This window comes from Melozone crissalis, unplaced genomic scaffold (assembly GCF_028551555.1).
Source record: "Melozone crissalis strain CALT ecotype California unplaced genomic scaffold, PUWL_Pcris_2 ptg000013l_1, whole genome shotgun sequence".
NCBI lineage: Eukaryota > Metazoa > Chordata > Aves > Passeriformes > Passerellidae > Melozone > Melozone crissalis.
In genome coordinates, this window is record NW_026535791.1 from 43,362,287 (window position 1) to 43,385,159 (window position 22,873).

The 22,873-nt window shown below is 43.4% G+C and overlaps 2 protein-coding genes across 2 annotated transcripts in view; both read right to left on the reverse strand.

Moving 5' to 3' along the window:
- GABRG3 (gamma-aminobutyric acid type A receptor subunit gamma3) overlaps nucleotides 1-7,082 on the reverse strand; it is a 291,318-nt gene extending 284,236 nt beyond the window's left edge. The window contains exons 1-2 of the mRNA XM_054271617.1: nucleotides 6,859-7,082; nucleotides 3,568-3,716 (exon numbers count right to left, since the gene is read on the reverse strand). Of these exons, the coding sequence (XP_054127592.1) occupies nucleotides 3,568-3,716; nucleotides 6,859-6,911 (202 nt within the window). The 5' untranslated portion in view covers nucleotides 6,912-7,082. The remainder of the gene's footprint in view (nucleotides 1-3,567; nucleotides 3,717-6,858) is intronic.
- Nucleotides 7,083-13,659: 6,577 nt separating this feature from the next.
- Nucleotides 13,660-22,873, reverse strand: part of GABRA5 (gamma-aminobutyric acid type A receptor subunit alpha5) — a 56,140-nt gene continuing 46,926 nt past the window's right edge. The window contains exons 9-11 of the mRNA XM_054271400.1: nucleotides 17,563-17,715; nucleotides 16,094-16,305; nucleotides 13,660-15,191 (exon numbers count right to left, since the gene is read on the reverse strand). Of these exons, the coding sequence (XP_054127375.1) occupies nucleotides 14,889-15,191; nucleotides 16,094-16,305; nucleotides 17,563-17,715 (668 nt within the window). The 3' untranslated portion in view covers nucleotides 13,660-14,888. The remainder of the gene's footprint in view (nucleotides 15,192-16,093; nucleotides 16,306-17,562; nucleotides 17,716-22,873) is intronic.

Below are 22,873 nucleotides of genomic sequence, written 5' to 3' on the forward strand. Positions count from 1 at the left end.
CTTACTGCACCTGCACGTAGAAAATGACGCATATCCATTAAAGAGGTCTTTTCTTCAACGCACTTTGAAACAAAACACAGAATACCAGCCTATGGGAGAGATGTTAAGACCTTCACAGTTCGGAATTGGTTTAGTTTTTTTTTAGCATTGGTGCCTTTCATACCATGCAAAAGACCTGAGTAGCTCAGATCTATAATTGTAGCTGGTAAAAAAACAGGTGAATAGATGCTTTACATCATAAAACACTTTTCTTTTTGATCTAATCAGTACACTGTTGTTAGCTCTTCAGTATAAAGTGCTTTCTTTCTTTTTTTTTTTTTTTCCAGTTCAAAAAGGCATATATTTTTTGTGGTATAATAGAAACTTTCCAGATACCACCAGTAAAATAAAAACCCTAAAAAGCCATGATGTTCATGGAGACAAGAAATCTGCCAAATGTGTGGCCACAGGGGATGCAGTCAGGCATTCCCCTGCTGGTAGAACACTGCTTTGTTTCCAAAGATCAAAGGAAATCTCCTTTGAGCGAGACAGGTCCTGTAAAGGTATCACTTTGCTAACAGCCTTCACAGGTTAGCTGTTTTGCCTAATATTTAGTTTGTTCAATCCACTCATTAAAAATCCTGGCTTGGAACCTTGCAGGTGATGCCTGAAGTTCTGAGTGTAGATTGTGCCTATGATCTGAGCAACAGCCACTTATGTAGAAGCTGAGGCCAAGCACAGGCCAGGATGAAGGGAAAAAGGAAAAAAAATTCCTAGTCTTGAATGCAAGCAGAGACCTACACACTCTTTACAGTGGTTCAGATGTGCTTGGGTGACAGGAGGAAAGAGGGTAGCTAGGTGTTCACAGTGCCCTCACTGATGGCTGTACTGCTGGCCTGGAGGAGATGAGATTGCTGACAATGCCAGTGCCCACAGTACAGCAAAAGGACACTCAGAATATGCCTGTACCAGGTAGGACTCTATTTTGAGCTAGCCAAAATATCAGTTGCCCTGAAAGAATGAAAACCACGGAGAAGTCACTGCCTGTGCCAGCATGCACTTTGATATATTTTATTCACCACAGTCTTCTGCTCTCCTCCTTTTTTGGCTGCAGAAGTGTCTTCCCAAATGATCTGAAACTGGCAATCCTAACCTTAGAAAGTGCAAAGTATTTCCTGGGCCTTTCTGACTGCATTCAGAACAAAGATCATTTCCTCAGGACGACAGCTAAAGCTACACACTGTTAGAAATAGTGGATTTGCAATAAATGATTGAAAAACTGAATGAAGAGCAGTGTGACATGAAATGGTGAGTGTCCCTGTCATGTGGGTCAGACAACTTAATTCCCAGCAGTACCATGCTAATGTAAAGGCCCTAGTGAGTAGGGACTGTATATGAGTCCTGGATTTAACCCTCAGTATTGGCTGAACTGCTCCCTGGTGCTCTAGCTGGTATGTATTATGCTTTAAAGTATTTGTATTAATACTGAGATCTTCAGGGCAGCAAGACAATTCTGTTGCCAGGACATGTCAACCACCTTGTTAGGAGGATGACCTGCTCCCAGATGGAAAGGAAGATGTGCTTGAGTGCAAGGCACCAGTCAGCAATTCAGGGAAGTTATCTGTAATGCCTGATTCTCTAGCATTCCCCTTGTGTTCTCCTTGCCAAATGCGACAGCTCCACAACTTCAAAAGGGCAATGTTATTTATCTGCATCAAAGGTAGGAGAGGTGCAAAGAGGGACCAGGGGAGGAAGCACAGATGAACTGACTTCTGTAGCATTTGAACAACACTCAGCACAGGTTCTGAAATAGCCAGATTGCTATCAAAGACAAAAAACGGCCTAGGACCAAGATGCTTGATAGAAACAGATGTAGTTGAGAACTATAAAATCTGTTTGATATATGAACAGCTGTGTGATTTGACTCCTTTCTCTAAAACGAAATGTTGTGGAGACACAAAAGGAATTATTTTTGTAACAATGACTTCCCAGCACTGTAAGATATGTCTGACCTCTGCTAATTTTATGGCAACTGATATGGGGACTTTGAGTGATTACTTTGCCCCACATAAGCATAACGTAATTCACTCTGCCTTAAGTCAGTGATCTGAGGACACAGTGTACAAAATAAATAAAAAAATTTGTCTGAGACTGTCTTCCAGATGTTGATATGGGTGGGAAAGTGTGTTAAAGCATTTCTCCATCAGATATTAAAGATAGCTAAATCCAGCATGACAAACAAAGTAGAGAGAGATAAATGTCACTTTGGGATAAAAACAGACGCATCTATCAAATATTATCTTTGTAAATACTATGGAAAATCAAAGTAATAGCTATAAAAAAGAACTAAACAGACCCTCTTTTTAATAGCACAGGATAGTCTTTGTTTTTCTGCATTAACTGTTGCATTATTGTGTAGCTATGAAACACTCATAATTGCAATGATGAATACATATAGATGGCTCTTACTTCCCTCTAAACCGATCCAAAGGGATCACCTAGAAAGCATATCAATACATATGCCATTAACAAACAATAATTTCCCTTATAATCAGTGGTAGGAATACTCCTCTAATCCCTGCAAATATCTAGGGAAAGCAAAATATATAAAATATATTATATATTATATATTATATTATGTGATTATTTTGAGTATTCCTTAGTCTCCGTTTGTACTGTACCTGCGACACATGCAAGGTACAGTAAATATAAATGACAAATTCTCTCTGATTGCTGTCATACAAACTTGCTATGAACAAACTGAGCAGCAGTTGTGCTATAGCCAATATGCTGTAGGGGTGCAAACTGAGAAAAAAGGGCATAACTCCAATAGGTGGAGCACTAAAAACAAAACAAAAGAAAACAAAAAAAAAAAAAAAAAAAAAAAAAAACCCACAAAAAAACAAACAGAAACAAACAAAAAAAAAACCCAAACAAAATACCACAATTGGTTTGAAACCTCATTATACAAGTTAAAACAATATAATAGCCCAAGATGCTAATATGCAGATACCTACAGGCTCTTATTTAAATGTTATATGTAGTAGTGCTGATCATGATACACTCTGACTCTGTAAGATTTCTTTTGGAGATGTCTGCTGGTTTGTGGAAGATCATCTCTGGAGTTGCCCTATACACAGGCAAATCCCAGTGCCTTATTCTCTGCATTAAGGAGCACAACTTTCAGGATCATATTTTGAAGAGAACAGGTGCACATTCTTCTCTTGCTGTGTCCTACTTTCTGTTTTAATATGCTGAGGTTTTTGCTTCTCAGAGTGTGAGATTTTCAGCATGGACTGGATGACAAAAGAGGTGTGTTCCTCTGCCAAAGACCTGCTGAATACTTAAGGACTAGCCCTTCCATATCCTTACAGAAACTCTATACAAACCAACAAAATTTTAGGACCCCAAGCTACCACCAGACTTCCTTGTGAGAATTAGCATTTTTAAAGTACTTGGAAATCAACTTCAGCCAAAAAAAATTAATCTACACTTCCCCAGATATTTGTGCACACTTCCAGAATATAGTAACATATCTACTCTGCTCCAGAGAAGCTCATCCTCACTTGTGCAGAAAGAAGTACTTACTTCCAATATCTGGCCGCAGCTTTTTGTCATACTCTCTCAACAGCTTGTTTAGTATGAGAGTCACATCTGTATCTTGTGTTTTTGGAGCTAAAACCCAGTTTTGGTTAGTTGTTCCATCTTCATATTCATCATCTTCAACCTTTCTAGAACTGCAAAACAAATGAAACAAACAGGTATTATTTTACATTACTAAAATAGGATGCAACAGGATGCAGCAGGATGCAACAGGTGCAACAGGATTTTCCCATTAACAATTGTTGAGTATCTGTGGATGGGTCATGATTGACAATTGTTTAGAAATTGTCTTCTGGAAATGTCTTCAAAAAGTTATACTCTAGAAGATAATACAGCTATCAGAGCAGTATTTTATATCCTGTATTTTAATGAATCTATTCTGACTAGTTTACAATATACTTTTACAAAGAGCGAACATCTGCAGTATTACTTTATTAATACATCAAGACAACTGATTCATCTCTTGCACAAAGCCTAATAAGAGTATTAAAAATTCAGATCTGTTAATGCTTCCTGATCATTTTATCCTATTAATAAATTATTATATTCTCAGTGCATGAATTTCAGAGTTTAATGTATTACAAGGCTAAGAATTAAGAGCTCATTCCTTGAATTTGAGATGGATTATCACAAGCATACAAACACATTGAATAAATTAATCTGAATTTCCCTGCAGCTTTAGTAAATTTTTTTAAAAACAGTACTACACCAAGAGTTGCAACTTTATTAATTTATAGATGAATTATGTTTACTTTAAGGCTAGATTAATACAAATGTCATGAAACTACAGTTTGGCCAGAAATCACAACAAGACCTATTTTCACACAAGACTAATTTCATTTGTGCAGCTTTTTGTGCACGGACTTTAAAATGTTGATTTGAAGATGATATCCTCATCAGATGTATCTTTTGGTATCTTAGAAACCAAATCTGTTTGATGCCTCTCTCTGGAGACAATCTATGACAGACTGAGATGAAGTTTCTAGAAGAAAAGATAACCTCAGTGGTGGAGCCTATGTAAGGAATCATGTGTTATTTCAACCTTCAATTGCCCAGGGGATATGATGTCATTTTGCAACTTTTTTACATAAATGTCAATGCTTATGTGAGGTGCAAAGCAGTGGAGAATGAGAGGAACAAGCCTTGTTTATTCATGGGACGTGCTACACATATCTGTGCAACTTTCTTTCTCTCCTTCTCCTTTTCTCCATAATGACACCAGTGTATTTTAAAATACCTCAGATGTCCTGAAGACGTGATATTTTTCTAGGTGAACATAAAAAATCTAATACAAATATAAAAATTTAATCACAGAGCATCATCGGCCCTCACATTGCTCGAAGACCACAATTTGAGAACATAATGAAACTTTAAACTGAAACTGCTTTCCAGCCAATATGCCCCTAAAGATTAACCACGAATCACTTAACATGACCTCACAATTTGCAATTGCTGTAGGCACAATTTCTATATAAAAATAATTTTTAAACCTAGACCCTAGAGATTTTCTGAAGAGAGCTCATATAACTAAGCTGTAAAAGCAGAGAAAACTTAGGACAAAATTTTGAATAGACAACCACTACTTTTCTGTTATTGGGCTGTATTTTTTAAAAACTGGACTTTTTTTTTCCTTTTTCTAATTCACCCAATGAGCATTGAAAAAGTCAAGAGGATTTTGGGAAAATTTTTTTTTTCCATCAGATTCACGATAAGCCCTGTGTCTTAATACTGCTGTTACAGAACCATTCTCAAAGGAGGTATCATCTCCAAACATACATGGTTGATATTTCTGAGCTGAAGCTCTGCAGTGGTGCTGAATTGCTGATAGCAAAGAAGGACAAATCATTTGTCTTCTTCTGCTGCAGCCGCCACAACTTTACCACAGGTATTCAGACTGCATCTGGAAATGAGAAGTGAGTTCAAGCAGTATCATGATTCCTATTTCAGGGAGATGCTGCTTTAAAACAAGTCACTAACAAGAGTCTAACAAAGCACTGTCAGACCTTTCAGTCCCCTCACTCTAGCAGCTTCTTTCCTAGAAAGTACCTCCAAACCATTTAAATCCCTACCTATCTTCTAAATTAAGATTGGTGGTGGAAGAGGTTTCACAGTGGATCAGACTAATACACTAGACACATATTTTTCAAGCTTTTTTGTTTTCTTCCTTAAGAAGTTATTACTTCCCTTCCATGGCTTGTCTCTACATAGTTAAGGCAATAGTGCTCCTTCAAGGCACTTGAGGTTGCATTTTCCTTTCGTAACCCTACAGGTTACTGGCAATTCCTCTCATATTCCTGTGATACAGAGAAATAACTACAGGGTGATGACAAGCCAGTCTCAAACTAGGAAGGAAGAAAGGCTACATGCCTTTCCCCAACTCTTCGTCAGTTCTGATTCTGTAAGGATAGAGAGAAGAGACTGCATAAACTGCAGGGGAGGAAGTCTAGAAAACTCTGAGAGGCTGTCAGGAAAGGGTTTCTTTCCTGCAATAGGTGTGTCCCACACTCGCTGTGGAGGCTGGCATGAAGCATCCTCTAGTTCCTGCGGGGATTTAGGAGATAGACACCATTCAGGTGTGGGGCAGGCTGCCAAGGAGAACAGGGGAAGGCCTTTGAGCATGCCTGTAGCCCGGTTTGTGCTGGTTCCTTCAGGGGGAGCGGAGCTGACCCCTTTGACTGGGTATTCCGTGAGGGTGTACACAGCCTCGGACAACCAAAAAGACCGAAATCCAAAAGGTCAGGGCTGACGCTGCCGACTGTGCCCCTCTGGCCTCTAGGAGAGGATTCCGGACCCCCTTCCCGGCCCTGAGGCGGGGACCAGGGGATCACGCACCCCGCGGCTCGTCCCTCACGCCGACCCCGCCCGCGGATCCCCCGGGGTGGCGTGCAGGGAAGCCGGGGCCGCGGGGGGAGCCCGGGCAGCTCCAGCCGCTGTCCCACCGGGTGCCGGCAGCCGCCCGAGGGGGAAACTTTCTGCCGGGCCGGCTCAGGACAGGGCCCCCGCGGGCGACCTCCGGCTTCACGCGGGGCCGGGAAGGGACAGCGGCGGTGCCACCGCCCCGGGCGCACCCGGAGCCGGGCGGGTCCCGGGATGGGAGCCGGGTAAGCCGTGTTGGGGAACAGAGCCCCGGCACGGCGCGGAAGAAGGTGGGGAGAGCCCACTGTTCTTCCTGGGTGCTGAATATTGTGCAAACTCCGGCAAAGGGGACTTCAGCCCTCCAGCCCCGGTGCAGAGAGGAGAGGGGCTGGAGGGGAGGCGAGGGGAGCGCAGACTTACCAAGCGTGGAACACTGAGAGGAGGAAGAAAACCGGCAGGAGCTTAGCGGACATGGTCCGGACAGCGCTGGCCAGGTGAGAGGTGCGGCAGGATGAAGGAAACGTTGCAGAATGTTCACATGGAAGGGAAAATGAGGCAGTGAGGTAAAGGTCTGAGCCTCTCCTCCTCTGTATTCTCAGCTTAAGACCCTGAAGAAAACACTCTCTTCCACAACGCTCCGAGAAGGGAGGGGGGAGGCGAGAGGGAAAAGAAAAAAAAAAAAAGCCGAAGAAGTGGAACGAGGGGGAAATCCCAGCGGAGAGGCCAGGTATAAATCAGGCTCCGCGGGCTGACAGGTGTTCAGCGGGCGCGGAGCTGCGGCGCGTCCCCTTAGCCGGCAGCCAGCAGCCGGGAGCAGCGGCGCGGCCTCTCCCGCTGCCCGGGCTGGCGCTGGCCGTGCCCCCCGCGCGGTGCACAGCGCCGAGCAGCCCGGGCCCCGCCGGGCCGCGGGAGCCGCGGGGCGGGCAGGGCCGGGCCGGGCCGGGAGGGGGGCGGGCCGGGGCGGGGGGAAGGGGCGCACCTTGCCCCCCCCGGAGCGCCTGCCCTCAGCCAGCCCCGCAGCGCGGCACCGGAGCGCTGCCGGGGACCGCCCCGCATCGGAGAGCACCTCGTCCCCCCTCCCTGCCCAACAGGTTCCCGCCTCGCCGGCAAGTGGAGGAGCCGGGAAGTGAACCCTGCCCCCGCCCCATCGGGCGCAGACACACGCACACCAGAGAGGGGGAGCAGCAAAGCCGGCAGCCGCAGTCACTCGGCAGCCGGGAGTTCTCCCCGACATCAGCGGCCCGATGCCCCGGACAGGGTGGCCGGTGGAAGGATCCCCGTGATGTTTTGCGGGATCTCCTCACGCCCAAACCCCACAATTACTTGCCGAAAGCTCCCCCACCGCCCGGGGCTGGGGGTGCTCTCGTCGCAAGGAGGGAGAGGGGTCGGGTGCTGGTCTCGGGGTGATCGGAGCGAGGGCATCCCGATGTACACACGGGCGCAGATCCGTGTAATCGGTGCGGCTGCTTGCACGGACAGATAGACAAACGCCAAGCAGTATGTGTCTAGGTGGATGCATGTAGAAGTTTGCATGCACTGTACGAATGCATGGATACACATGTATATATGCACAAGGTATGCCAGAAAAATGTACACACAGAGAAAAGGTCTACACGATTCTGTAAACCAGGTTACATGGACTTATGTGTACCTTGTGAACTTCGCAGTAAATCAGATTTTTCTGCTGTGAGAACTCGTAAATGAGACAACAGTCAAGTGTGTATTTAGGGCAAAAATAGGGTTTGGAGAACTTTTGTCTTTTTACTCCACTGGGAACAGTACAGTGATTTTTAGCGACTTCAGTTCTCTTCAGGTGTATGGAGCTTTGCACCAGGCATCAGGGTAATTGGAATATTCCCCTTTGTTTTCAGAATGGGGAGTCACAAAATTTCACTTACGTAATGCTAATTTGAAAACAAAAAACTGCCAGAGGTACAGCGAGTCACTACTTTCCTGTGATCAGAAGTCTCGGGAGTGTAAATCTCTGTTTCCTTCTCCCTTACACATAACTTCCATGTCCTGGGGGAGTCGTTTTTAATTGTTTAATTAAAACCAAAATCTGCTGGAAGATGCAATCTTGCTTTTAGAATAACTCCTACATGACGCCTAGAAGAGCTGGCTATAGGGAGTTCTGTTCCCGAAGTTAATTTTTGTAGGAACGACACAGCTTAAGGAAAATCTGTCGTGAGTCAGGCAATTAACTCTCAGTATTTCACTTTGGGGGTTTTCTTTCAACCTTTCAGGTTTTGTTGGGGTTTTTTTTGTTTTTTTTTGTTTTTTTTTTTATTTCCAACCTAAACGCCTCTTTACTAGATTACACAGCAGTTCTTTCGTGTTTACTTTGTCTAATTGCAGTTACCGTGAATTGCTAATAATCATTTCTTACAAGGCTTGTGCTCTTTTCGGTCACCAGCAGAGAAATGCGGGTGGAAGCCAGGCCGCCTGCTGCCCTGAGAAAATGAGGGAGGGAACGGAGGGGGAATGCTCGGGGCTTGCCTGGGTTTCAGCAGAACAGCTATGCTGACGGTCAGGCAGCACGCCGATCCGCTGCCGTGAAGTTTGCGGGAGCAGCGGCGCTGCGGGGCGGGTGGGAGGCGGGACGGGGCGAACCGGGGAGCCGCCGCCTCCCAGCGACCCGAGACGGTCCCGGCGGCACGGGCTCTGGCACCGCGGCACGGGCTCTGGCACCGCGGCACGGCGCCGCTCCGCAGGCACCTGAAGGGTTCCTGAAAGCTGCTGCTTATGCGAACATCGTTTAGGGCTCCCAGGTCGCGGTCCTCACGTCCCGGCTCGCAGCGCCCGCGCGTTTGGAAAGCAAGGACGGGAAGCGCCCCACATGCAAGGAGGGTTTTCCCCTGCGCTGGCCATATAAAAGAATGTGTGTATGCACACGCACACTCAATTTGAATAAATAAAAGCTTAGCCCGGCCTCGGTAGCCGTGGCGGGGAGTCCAGCAGCGCGAACAGCTGGGGCCATCGGGGAAGGCTGCGGCGGCCGGGCCGGGGGAGCTCGCTGGGGCCGCCGTGCCCCGGCCACATCCCGGGCGGGCGGCACGAGTGAGCCGGATAGCAGGTGGCAGAGAGACTCGGGGAGAAACACGCCGGCGGCGATTTACGATGAGAAATGGCAGAGCAGGTCCAGCCCCGCATCCCCGCTCTCGGCGGCCCTGCTCCGCGGGAACCCCGGGCGGGATGGGAGGGAGCCGGGCTGGCCTCCCCGCCGCGGCGGCTCCGTCGGGCGCCGCTCCGCCTCTTCCTCGGCCGGCAGCGCCATCCCGCCCTCAGCGCGGCCTGGTGCGGCGGCGGGATCCTCTGGCGGCGGCGGCGGGAAGCGCCAGGGATCGGAACGGTGCCTGCTCCGCGCTGCCTCCAGCCGGCGGCAGAGCGCTCGGCTAGCCCTGCGTCGCGACAGGAACTTCATGTGACCATCGAGTCACTCAGACCTCGAGAAAGACCCTCACAGTGTCCCCTCTTTCCTTGCAGAGTCTTATAAATGCCCAAGACTCGATCGGAGCAATGTGAGTCATTGATTATTGACTCCTCCCCAGGCTGTAAGAAAAAAGGTGATGGTTGGGGGTTTCTTTCTGTTGTCCTCGGTGTGTTAATGCCAAAGGGATACTTTAGCACCACTCTTCATTACACCTCATGCCTCGTTCATTTTTGCTCCTCCTCTTCATACTCATATCCTTTTATTTTACTTTTAAACACAGTCCCTGCCTTTGCTGAGCCTTTCAAATTGTATATTCAGGCAAGGGTCTTGATTATCCAGCACAGGCTTTAACAAAAAAACATTTTATCATGCCATGTAATGATAGTAAAATGTTTAGGTTCTCAGTAATATTCTCCAGCACAACAAAATACATCCACATTTTAACTTACCTTTCATTGCACTTTCACAGAAGGTGAGTATCTTTTCAGGCTGAGGGATACCTGTGTGGTATGTCCTGTGCAGTGGGGAAGAATGAGTCTCTGAAAGTAGCTGTGCTGGAAGCTAGCTAGCATAAATAAGGGAGGAAATGCCAAAGAAGGGAATGGGACTTATGGATCACATTCCGTACTTCCTAGAACTGAGGGCCCCGTCTCAAGCACCAAATAGTTTGGGCACCTGAATTTTCTGAGATTCAGTGTTGAAGGAGAGCCCTACTGGTGGTTCTCCTGGCACTGCAGTGCTACCTTATATACCATGAGAAACACAGAAAGGAACTGGGGCTACTCTGTGACAAGGAAGGACCTGAAATCCATATCCTCCAGCTGAATGCTTATTAGAGATTTCTAAGAGGCTTGAGCCCCTTTATTCTGACTGAAGGTCTCTGTTGCTCCTGCTGGAGCCTTTAGGTATGAAGTTGAACCTCAGAGGTCCCAACAATTTCTGTGTGCTCTCAGTTCTGTCCTTCAGCACAGGGCTCTCTGCTCCCTGGCTCATGGGCAGGATAGGGAGAATCCCTCCTGATGCTGCCATGCTGCAGCTTTTCAGCAGCTTTGTGTAGACTTCTGGCAGAAGCATGGGCATCCAGGGCAGGCAGGGCAGCTCCTCTGGGGCCATCCTTGAGCAGTTGTCCTAATGTTTTGCAGAGAAAACTTTTCTTAGACACTTCACTTAATTCAGAATGAATCTTTACTTTGTCTCATTGAGAACATCAAAACACCAGCCCACATTGAATAAAGAACTGAGCCCAGATCCACTGAGGCCAAACCTGCCTTGGGTGGCTGGCTCCAACATTTATTATCATTTATGTGTTAAGTTATAGTGAGTGGCTCCCCTCTGTGTAGTAATTTTCCTGCCTACAAATCCAGCCTATCATTGTTGGTCCAGTCCATTACAATCTATCAGGATTTCTCAAAAACTCTCCAAATTCATCTAACTGAAATCAGTCGGTCTCTTCAATCAATATTCTTACCTTTTACTTTGCTTTTAGCCAGGGACTAATTTAAGCAGCAACTTTTAAGACATTATGACTGTGAGAAGTGACAATTGCTTTTGAGGATGGCACTGAAAAGGAAATAATGCATTACAGAATGGGACACTTACACTTCAGTCTAAATTAGGGGTAATTCTTGGAAGATCCTTCAGAAGTCCTTCGGGCTTCATAAAATCTACCTTCCAATCTTTCTATCTTCTCAAAATTGAACAAATGTTCTATAACAACATAGTGGAAAACAGAAAATTGGTAAAGTAAAGATGTCATCAGAGAGTCACCATGCAATGACCGACCATACTTAAGTGTTTGTAGTGACATAAAAACATATAAAAGATTAGAAAGGATTCAAGTAATTTTATAATTTCAGTGTCACTTCCAATCTGAGAAGCAAGAGTATTAGGGGAAATACATCCTTATTACAAAGAACTGTTTCTCCAAATTTTCTCCAGATTTAAAAAATCTGCAAGTGATACATTCGTCTTCTCTGCATAAAATGAAGAGCAAAACAGTTTAATTCATTTTTCTTCAAAGTTTAACTTAGATGTTGAGCAAGAATTTTTGAAAGATGAGATTATTTCATAATATCATTACTTCCTCAGTTTTGTTATAAATATGTTCAGGTATTCCATTTAGAAAAAAGCAGAACATAACTCAAGATAACAGAAGAGAGTTCAGCTTTAGAAAATACATTGTTGCTTAAATTCATCCTTGAAGTAAGCTGACACAGCTCAAATATCAGAAATTAAAAATATCTTCCATTGTGTTTGATTTGTTCTTTCATTCTTACTGGGTGCAAGGAAGGAAATTTGGCAGCAGCCTGCACACACTTCCCGTACAGTGCTGAGTTGTTTAATTCACTTTTCAACTCTTTTTTCATGAACGCATACATGAAAAAATCAATGAGAAGCAACTCCTATTTATTACTCCCTTTGGCCATGACTAAGCTGTGAAGTAGCTGTGTCCTGCAGGGTCCTAGTTCACCCATGCTGGGGACAGTGACACAGCTCACTCCATTCCCAAAAGCCCAAGCTACTTCCATGGGATACCAGGGGAAGTTGGTGCACATCCCGATACCACCCCAGCCTGGGGCAGAACAAAGCCAAGGTGTTGAGCCAGGACCTGGAGAATACTCCTGTCTCCCACAGTTCAGATACCATCTCAGTGAGTAGTGATCTCCCACACAAACAGTTCCACTGACTGTGGAGAGATCTGAATTGTGAGCTAGGATATAATGCCAGGCAATAGCATTTAAGTATTCTAGCCTGGAGTGTATTATTGAAGCATCTTCCAAACTATGGGACACCTAGTGTTCATGCACAAGCACATGCAGCAGGTACACCCATATTTGTTAAAGATTACTTTCCATGTAAGTAAAATAGATCAGATTTAGAGATCCTTTCACTAAGTCCTGCAATGGAAATATTACCACTATTTCCTGGTAATATTATTACCAGGAAATAATGCTGTAATACAGAGTAAGAGTCAGGCTTGGGTGTAAGCAGATAAAACCAAGCACAGAAACTCTCTGGGGAGACTCCAGGACTGGTTTGGAAAAGATGCTACTCAAAGATGGCTCTGAGTTTCTCATTCTCAAAACTCAGTCATGTAATTCTTAGACTTTTTCACTTGAAGAAATAGCCAAGGGACTTGTATAAAGTTTTGCCTTCCAATAAGCACAAAAGCCAAAGGGATCCCCCAAGGAACTGATGAACAAGGAGGTGTGTGGCTGCTCAAAGACACAGAGGCAGGCTACATGAAAACAGAGATCCACATCCTCGCCTCAGCTCAGGCTAGCACTGAATAGATGGGTGTGCCCCCTCCCTTGCTCCAGTTTATCAGCATCCAGTAACTTGCTCAGTCCCATGGCTTCTCTATTGCCCTCAAAAATTTACGAATTTTTCCTTCCACAGCATCAAAAAAAAAAAAGCTTCAAAAAACAATAGACACATGAGATTTTTTTCTTGGCAATTTTTAGGACTGAAAGGGTTGAAGGAAGACACAAAAGAAGCCAAACAACTCCCCAGTCCTACACCAGACCCTAACCTCAAAGTGAAGCATGAACTCTCCACTCTGTCCCCAAAAGATCATGGGATTAGCAGGATAGCACCAAATTCTGCAACAACTCAATTCACTGTGTTTACTCAAGGCATGTCCCTTTCTGGGCAGCAGGGAGGATATGTCATGTGTGCACACGTGATTGAGTGTGTGCATGTGTGCTTTCCAGTTAATTCTTCAGCTTCTCTGGTGTACTCTTTGGTCTTTCTAAAAGGACAACCAGTATAAGAATGACATTTTGCAATCAAATGTTGAATGCATTTTTTATTTAAACATTAAGATTTAATTACAAAAGCCTCTGGAACAATTAAAGGATGCCAAGGAGGAAAGAGCTGAAAACTCAGACTGCATTTTCTCATTCATTGTGAAAGCAAAACACATTGTCAGCAGCAAGGCGTTTTATAGAAAAGTTTCAGATGGACAGTACAAAGACCTTTCTGTCAATATTGTCACTGAAACACCTTGCTGTCATGAAGCACATCTTTTTTTTTTGATCACGCTTTCTAGTGTTGGCTGATTGATTTTTGCAGTGGGAAACAATAATTATTGCAGAAATACTGTAATTCTTTTCTGCTAATCTCTGCTAATATAACACAGTCTTCTTCTTGGAAAAGTATCCAAACATAATTTACTTTACCCTGGTAAAAATGTCTGCTGCTGTTGTTAATTTTATTTGCACAAATATGTTCCTAATCTATGTTAATTTCATGCAATATAATTCTTAATTTTTGGAATAAATACTGAGAATCATTAGAGAGAATTCTTTGGAATGCAAAATCCAAACAAACTTTGTCTTTTCATTTAAGGGCAAGATTCCGTCATCTTTATTTACATAAGTAGCATCCTGCTCCCTGTGTTATTCCACTGCAAACTAGAGTCTCAGGCAGTGAAAATCATCATAGTCCCATTAGGATTTACTGCATTGTATTAAACTTCCAGTGAAAATTGGGCTGAGCAGTTTTGTCTATGGAGTAATGCACTACCTGTAACTAGTAAAGGTGCTCAAACATAGCCCTACACTTAATAATTTGGCACATTTACAACTGGCGTTACTCAGTAACTTATCAGATGACAATAGTGGAGCTCTTCTGTAAAATATAGGTTAAGCCCATATTCGTATGACTGTACATCTGAAGTATAAAAACCACGATATGTAGTACACTTGAACAGTTAAAAAATATAACTTATTTTATTTGTAAACTATCAATGCAAGATACTCAGCAGCAAAGAAGCCATGTTCAATGTCTTCTGATCTTTTATAAAGATCCGTTGCTGTAAGTAATATAATCGTCTCCAAAACATCTGAGGTTACATGTAGAAACAATCAAGGCAATATTATTTGTACATATTATTAAACATGCAAAAAACTTCCTGAAGAATATTGCCCAAACGTAGAAAGTCATCTGGATCTCAAATTTTCCTTGGTAGCATCTGCTTTGTAAGTATGGCTCACATGTGGCTCCAGAGTACTTCAGTTTATTTTGGAGAATTGGCACCTTTAATAACAGGCTCCCTATTCAAATATGTGGCCCAGTAAACTAAGTTAAAAGTTCCAAACAGCACTGGAAAAATTATCCGGGACATTTTGTCAATCTTACTGATGCTGTTGTAAGTCTTTTTGCTTTCAGCAGGCTTTTCTTCTGGAGGCTTCACTGGAGCAGATGTAGTGTTTGAGATGACAGCTGGGGCTGAGTCCTTTGGCATGTTTGGTGCAGGAGTCATCTTCCCAGTGGTGTAGGTATTAGTTGGTTTATTTCCCAGCAAGTTGCGCTCCTTTTTCTGCAGCGTAAAGAACAAAATGTTATACCACAAGAACAGAAAGTGGAAACATGTCCTCAAGGGACTGACCCAAAAAGCTGAGCACCATAATCAAGCATGCCCGTTAATGCCTGTCGGCTGTTCTGACTTTGACTACCAAACAGATTTTTTGCCTTGATTTTGTAGCCCTTACTCAAGTGTGACTTTCCCTGATGGGAGAAAGCTGAGACTCACTGGCTGCACCCACATCCCACCTGGCATGTGCCTTAGCAGCTTCTTTTGTCAGTGAGATGTAGTCTGGCATCTGCCCAATGGACAGCTGACAAGATGTGAACTTCATTTCCCCAGCTGCTGCAAAGGGTGTGGGGAAGGGCTCATTGCCCCTGCCAGCTTAGCCTCTTTGCAGGCTCTTGGGATGCCTGTGGGTATGAGCTCTCCAGGAGATGATTTACTGAGTTAGTCCTATCCCAAAAATTTCATTTCAGCCTGAAACTCAAAAGTTTGTGTTTTCACATAATTAGTCTTTGGTTCCTTTTTTACTGTGGTGGGACCCTGACTCATGGAGCTCAATGTGAGCATTGTTATTTATTAGGAAAGCATACAGGGCTTGATCTGCAGAGACATGTTTCATGGTTACGTTATCAGAAGTCTGATCACTGAAATCCCATGTCCTGTGTACTCAATGCCCAGTGTACCTCTGTAAGCAGTCCTCTTTATAGAGATGACAGAGACTGGTAGTCTGTCTCTGTGAAGGGAAGGCACTGTATGTATTTCCTTGCAGATTTTCCTCCACAGCAAAAGTATGTCATAAGGTAATTAAATACCTTTTTCACAAAGAAGCTGGAAATTGACCGTTCAGTTATTTAAACTATACTGAATACCTGTTTTTTATTTTAGATATTTGAAAAATGTAACTTAAGCACCTTGATTTTTGCAGCTTCCTGGGCTTTTTTGCCATCCCATGCCCAACTCCTCTTGGTGAAATAGTTGACTGTTGCAAATTCAATCAATGCCGAAAACACGAAGGCATAGCAAACAGCTATAAACCAGTCCATTGCAGTAGCATAGGCCACTTTTGGCAAAGAGTTACGGGCACTGATACTTAAGGTGGTCATGGTGAGGACTGTTGTTACTCCTGCAAAGAAAAAAAATAAGAGTCAGAGATGAGTTTGCTAACCCTTATGGGATCCCATATGAGTTATGAGCAGGTCCCAGTTCAGCAGGATATCTAAGAAGGCCACATGAAGTCAATCAGTGTTTGCATATTGTGGTTTGAAGGAATAAGAAAAAATGAACGCCTTCACCCTCAGATATTTTATTCTATGGAGTTCTTGTTAGTTCTAGCTATAGTGCATTTAAATAAGGATTTTTAGGGTAACACAAGCCCAGGGTTTATAACTGTCAGAATGAAGTATTTTGTTTTCTTATACAGAGATTGCATGTTTAAAATTGTTGACTGTTACTGGTTTCCTTGACTGTAGCTCCTCCTTTCCCGTATGATAGTAAATGACAAACAGCCAATGCTTTCATCTGTGGGAACATTTCCCCAGGATCAAAAACCTCAACTCTCAGTTACAGCTTTGTAAACCTAGAGTAAGTCAGCAAAGTGATGCTACTACCTGTATTCTCTCCATACAACTTGCTGAGCTGATTTTTTAACAAAGCTGCCAATTGACTTCAGGAGGCTGGTACAGGAGAGTGACTCCTTTCAAATATGTGAACAAAGTTTTACTTAAAAAACTGTTCCTACTCCCCTTGTTTTTCTTCTAGTAAAAATCTTATATTTCATCAACCTTCACTTTCTCAAGTGCTTATTTTCTGCAGCTTTCTAGGGATAAAAAAAGTAATTAAATGACACCCCAAAGGTTTTTTCCATAACAATTTCTTGAGTAAATACACATTTTCTAAATGCAAAGTCATATTAATTTGTTTGATAGTTATAGAGATAATTGTCACTAATTAACCTCTACATGGTTTTCCGAGATAAAGATCCTACAACAAAGATGAACAAAATGTCTTGAAGTGATATCTGCTTCAAATGCTTAGCTAGGGTACACGTTAAGTATGATAATCTGTATGTCTTTTTTTTCTAAACCATCCAGCATCCACTGAAATGGAAAAAAAACCCAAACAAACAACACTAATCTTATTCTTCTATCTTCTGTCCTTAATTTTCACATAACTGACTGACCAATTTCTGTCACAACTTTACAAAAACAGCCCAGACAAGGCTTTTAAATTGATTTTGAGTTTAAACTGGAAGAGAAGGAGAAAATATTTACAACACCTCAAGCAGAAATAAACGGTAGTGAACTATGATTTTATTACAGCAAGTCACTTTCACAAGCCACAAAGATCCTATCTGTGTCCTAGGAGAAAGTGGGATACTCACCAAAGACAGTTCTAGCAGGGACAGATTCTCTGTTTAGCCAAAATGACACTTGCGATAAGATCACAGTCATTATGCAAGGAAGGTACGTCTGGATGACAAAATAACCAATCTTTCTTTTCAGATGAAAATGGGCTGTCATAATAGTATATTCACCTGGAAGAAGAAAAATGTGCATTTGAGTAAAATAAGGAAGGCTTACTGACTTAGGTACTGAATAAGGCCAGTTCCAACCCTCCATTAGAGGATATCACTCAGCCATTCTTAATTTTATGAAAAATGTCTGGATTTATGTGCTGTGGAAAACCAAGACTTGAGACAGAGGTGCTGCTAGATCCTCACATTCTTCACATTCAGTCTCCAAAGCAGAAGACAATGACTGCTGTTCCTACTAAACTGAAAAGCTGCAGTCCTCCCATGCACCTGGAATGTTGTGATGTTCACAGGCTTAAAAATCTGGTTTGTTGGCACTGCCTCAACACTCTCTGGTTTTGGCTCAGTCCTACAAACTCTTGCAGCATAGTAATAATTAAGACCCTCAACTCTCCGAAACCTGATTTAGCAGCAGGTTTAGCAACCTCATCAGTGAAAGTGTTATGTCCAAGCCATCAATTTTCAAATATGAAAATAGGTCCAGACACTCCTTCTGCACCACATTTTAGGGATTGCCAGTCCCAGAATCTTCTGTGAGAACTGCCACGTTGCATATGGATCCTGGGATGTCTTATTAATATGAGTACTCAAACCCTTCAGACTGCTGGTCCAGAAATAAAATGTCCCTCTAATGCATGCCGTGTTCCTACAATTTGGTACACTTTAGCCCTACAAAACATTTCTGGATAGATATTGTGTCCTGTCTGGTTCACCTGTGCAATGAATATTGTACTGCCTGCATGGAGAGTTCCCTAAAAGCTGCCACAGCAGTGCTAAATTCCATTTCTTTTTCATATGCCAAATTCACTACATTGCCTTAATATGCCATTTATCCGCTCCTCTGAATTTCAATAAAAGCCCAAATAAATGCACTCAAAAATCAACAGACCAGCTGTCACCTTCCCTAATGTTTCACAAAAATTCAAACCTTAACCAGTTCTTTCAGATTGTTCCTGGAAAACCATATAGTTGTTACTGAGGGCTATTCCTGGTGGTAACTGCTCCCTGGTTCTTTCACAGTATTTCTGGAAAACCATGTAGTTGTTACTGAAGGTTATTCTTGATGGCAACTGCTCCCCAAATCCAAAATCTTGCTAGCTAAAAGCATGCTACTATTTACCTAGGAATAATAACAGTAAAAACAAAATGTAAGAATAAAGAACAATTCATCCCTTCAAGCCCTAACAGTTCTTCACTGATATCAAAGTAATTTAAAAGCAGGCATCATTCAATTTGGCACTGATGAATCAGAGAAATGCCTGTTTTGAAATATATACTGTCCTTCAAGAACAACTATAGCTATAATCTCTGCTGCAAGATTTGACTGTTAGTCTCTACAGAACATCCACAAAAGGAAAATATCCAACAGACTGATTGTGCCTTGAGTGAATAGCCTGAGTTGAGCTGCTGCCAGCATTACTAAGCTATTAGATTTTACAGATTACTTCTAACAGACAATATGGCTAATTAGCAGAGAACAGGTTTACAGTGAAAGGGTTTTTGCAGGTATAGCTGCACTCATACACTGTGCTACAGGAGCTCTGCTATTCTGCATCAAGTTTATAGACCTTGTTTACGCTGAGGATTTTAGACAGAAAGTGAAATAACACAGAATACCTAAATGACATCCTGCCTCAATCTTTATGTCTTTCTCTGGAGTCTGATTTTCTGGTGAAACGGTTCCCTGAAGAGTGGTGTGGAAATGGACATGGAATACTGTGAAACTGGGGGGGAAACCCCTGCAAAGAAAAGCCTAATTCCCTTCCATTTAGTGTAATTTTGAACCAGGGAGGCTGAACATGCAATGGTCTCAGGAGGAAGCCCACTTGCTCTTTCTTAAGGAGTATTTGCAGCAGGGTCTGCCTGCCTCAGTAATCTCAGGCAGAGGGACTGTTTCTCAGTTGCTACTGCACTGGGATGTGTTTGAGTCACAGTTTCCCCGCTCGCTCACTACAGAGTGACAATGTGCATTATCGATTTTGACAGTATGCTCTCAGAGCTGGAATAAAAAAAGAATCTACACAGCTTCAGAAGAGCAACAGGACCCTCCTTTTCTCATTTTTAAAACACAGGAAATGAGTGCCTATGTTCTGATGGCCCTCCACAGCTGATTTTTACCTTACCATTTTCTTTAACCTATCAAAACTCTTCTCCAGTGAAATAATCACAGCACCTTGATTTTGTACTTGCTTTTCTCCCAGCTGATATATTCTTTGATTTCACATGCTGTCCCTTTCAGAGATGTCTATACCAGGAATCCTTCCTCCATTAGACTTATGGCTTAAGAAAACCCTGCAGCTTGGTTTTTAATGCCCTGGGACCACTGCTTAAAGTAAAGCTAAAAGCTGCCTGAGTTGGCCTTTTGTTTATAGAACAAGATACTGGCTCTGTTGGAGCAGCAAAGCTCCCTTTTACTTCTGCAAGGCCACTGTTTATCCTTAGACCATAAGCTTTCTTGAGCAAAAGCTAATTTTTGTTATAGGTTTATGTAGCACTTAAAAGAGAATCCTGTTTCTGATGGGGTCCACTCATCACTGCAGAAAACAAATTATTGTTAGTAAACAAAAACAAATCTAGTACTAATGAAAAGCCCTAGAGCAGAAATGGCTGCACTTCATGGAGCTGTGCAACTGTGCTGCTGCTCTTAAGGGGATTTTTATGCTTTAAAAGCTGCTACAGTATTTTTTTTTTTTTTGGTATATAGTTGATGGAGTTCTGGAGATCCCGCTTACAGATTTTTCAGGATCTTACACACATTATTTCACTGCCATCATGCTGAGATTCAGCTGAGTACTTTAAGAAGGCTAGACCAGCCCCCAGGCTTGTTTGTTTACTAGATATACCTGGACTCAGTTCTATCAATGGCTGTTCTGGCAAGATCCTGACATTCAGTACATTACACACCTCCCTGACTATGCTGACATCCAGAATATTTTGGCCCATAAAAAACGCATGTTCCCTTTTATAGTGATACTAGAGAAATATTCATCTCAAGAATTAGTTGGTTGAAAATGAAGAGCTGAGTTATTCTTTTATTGTTTCAGCTTTGGATATTACAGAGCTCAGGCTCCAGCTGGCAGTATACAAAAGAGTGGGTTTATGTTTTGTTTTGTGGCACTGCAGATCCTAAGTTAGCTGTGAGAGATTCTGGGTTTGGGGAACATAACCGGGCAACTGTTTGTGCAAAGCAGCAAGATCCCCTTGGAGTCAAATGTCATATTATTGTTTTCAGCACTTTTGCCACCAGGACATAACAGGTGTTGGTTCTGTTAGAAGAAGTTAGAATGAGTAGGAAAATGTCTTTCTTTCAGGTAAATAACATTTGGGGATGTTTGCACAAAAAAACCTCAAAAACAACAACAACAACAACAACAACAACAAGAAAAAAAAAAAACAGCCAAAAAAAACCCCAAAACGAAACAGGTGGCACATGACAGCGCTGTTTCTGTGCCATGGCTAAAATTTTCCAAGTTTCAAGATTGGTTGGAGAATTAGGAATGCCAGGGTATTTTTTTCTGAGAAGCCAGAACGGCAGCTTGCCTACAAATCAGCAGAATGCCAAGGAACCAGTACAGGTCTGGACCTTCCATTTAAAAAAAAAAGTCTGCTGGAAAGAAGGGCATAAATGACCTATGAAATACACAAACATTTGGTCTATGCAACATCAAGGGCTGTGTAGTTTGACTTGTGTGTCATAAAAACCACAAAAATCCAAACACTTAGATTATGCAATAGCTATTTGTTTTTTCTTTTTCACGTTCAACAATTCAATAGAAGGAAGAAATGCCTTCGATGGCCATTCGTAAGTAATGCTGATTACTGGCCTCCTACGAGCTTGATGAACTCCAGAAAATCCATCGTTGACTGATGCTTTCCCTGTGCAAAATCGGATTTTTGTATTTTGCTAATCCCCGGTTACAATCTGTGTCCTGCTCTTTGTGATCCACCCTGCAATCAGAATCTAGCCAGCCCAGATGTAACCCAGGACATTAATATAAAATCTTGACGTTGGAAACACAGCATTTATAATAAATCTTAAATACGTGAGGGAGGTGTTTACTGTGCGGAAACTTTGGGATTTGTCTGGAGTGTTTCCTTGGGCTGAGGAGTACAAGGAGCTTTCACAGGCAAAGCGGCAAACTGGAAGTGGCCTGGAGCTGACACGCTGGAGCACTCACTGCCTGGGCTGGATGGTTTTCTTGCTCTGAGGAGCAGGACGAGGTTGTAGGAGATGCTCCAGTACATCCTTTGGATCTTTTTCTTGGCAACAATGAAGGCGAGAGGGGAGCTGCCATTCATTGCAGAAAACAACGCGGCTATGATGGTGAACTGGTAAGGAAAAAAGTGTCTTTACTCTTTAATGGGAGATAGTGTACTCATTCTTTTTTTGCAAAAGTAACCACTCTGTTTATATGTTTCTCTTGACTTTTTCAATCTTCTCTTTAGCATCAGCTTTGTTTCTCCTGAAATGGGCAAGGGAGGGGGTGAATGTCTATAGGATGGAAATAGCAGTCAAATTTAGTGGCTGCCCAAGGCGAGCCTTCCCTCACTTTCTGTTCTTTCTGGAGCACAACCGCCAAGCTCAGATGTCTCCTCTTTATTTGCCAGGTGGAGCACAAAGTTTTATGCATCTTTATGTTCTGGTCCAACTAACTTTGTGTGCAAGTGTACATATATGTACCTGTTTTCATGTCTCCTTAATTTCCTACAGATAGTAAAAGGTCCCTAATTTAATCCACACTTTGTCCTCTCCCACTCTGGCCATCATTTTTCTCCAGGGACACAGAATATCACTAGCACACTCTGGTGGGCTTTGCCTGCAGGAATTGCTCCCAGGCATGTTGCCACAGGCTGCCCCTTTCCCCGACCCGAGCCCCTTGCAACCACCAGCAGTGGAAATGCCCCTTTTCTCCACGGCAGGCTACTTAATTTCCACCTCTTCCCCCTCCCTTCGCTGGACGCCACTAATGCTCTCCGGCCGAGCGCATTGTGTAACCCGGTGGAGCCCCGGTCCCGCTGCGCGCACGTGATCCGTGTCCCGGCCCCGACCCCCGGAGTCCCCCCCGCCGCTGCCCGCCAGGGCTGCCCTTGCGTGGGAGCCTCGGGAAGCGGGGGGGCGCGGCTCACGTGGATGCCCGCCCGGGGATTAAAGCTGCTTTGC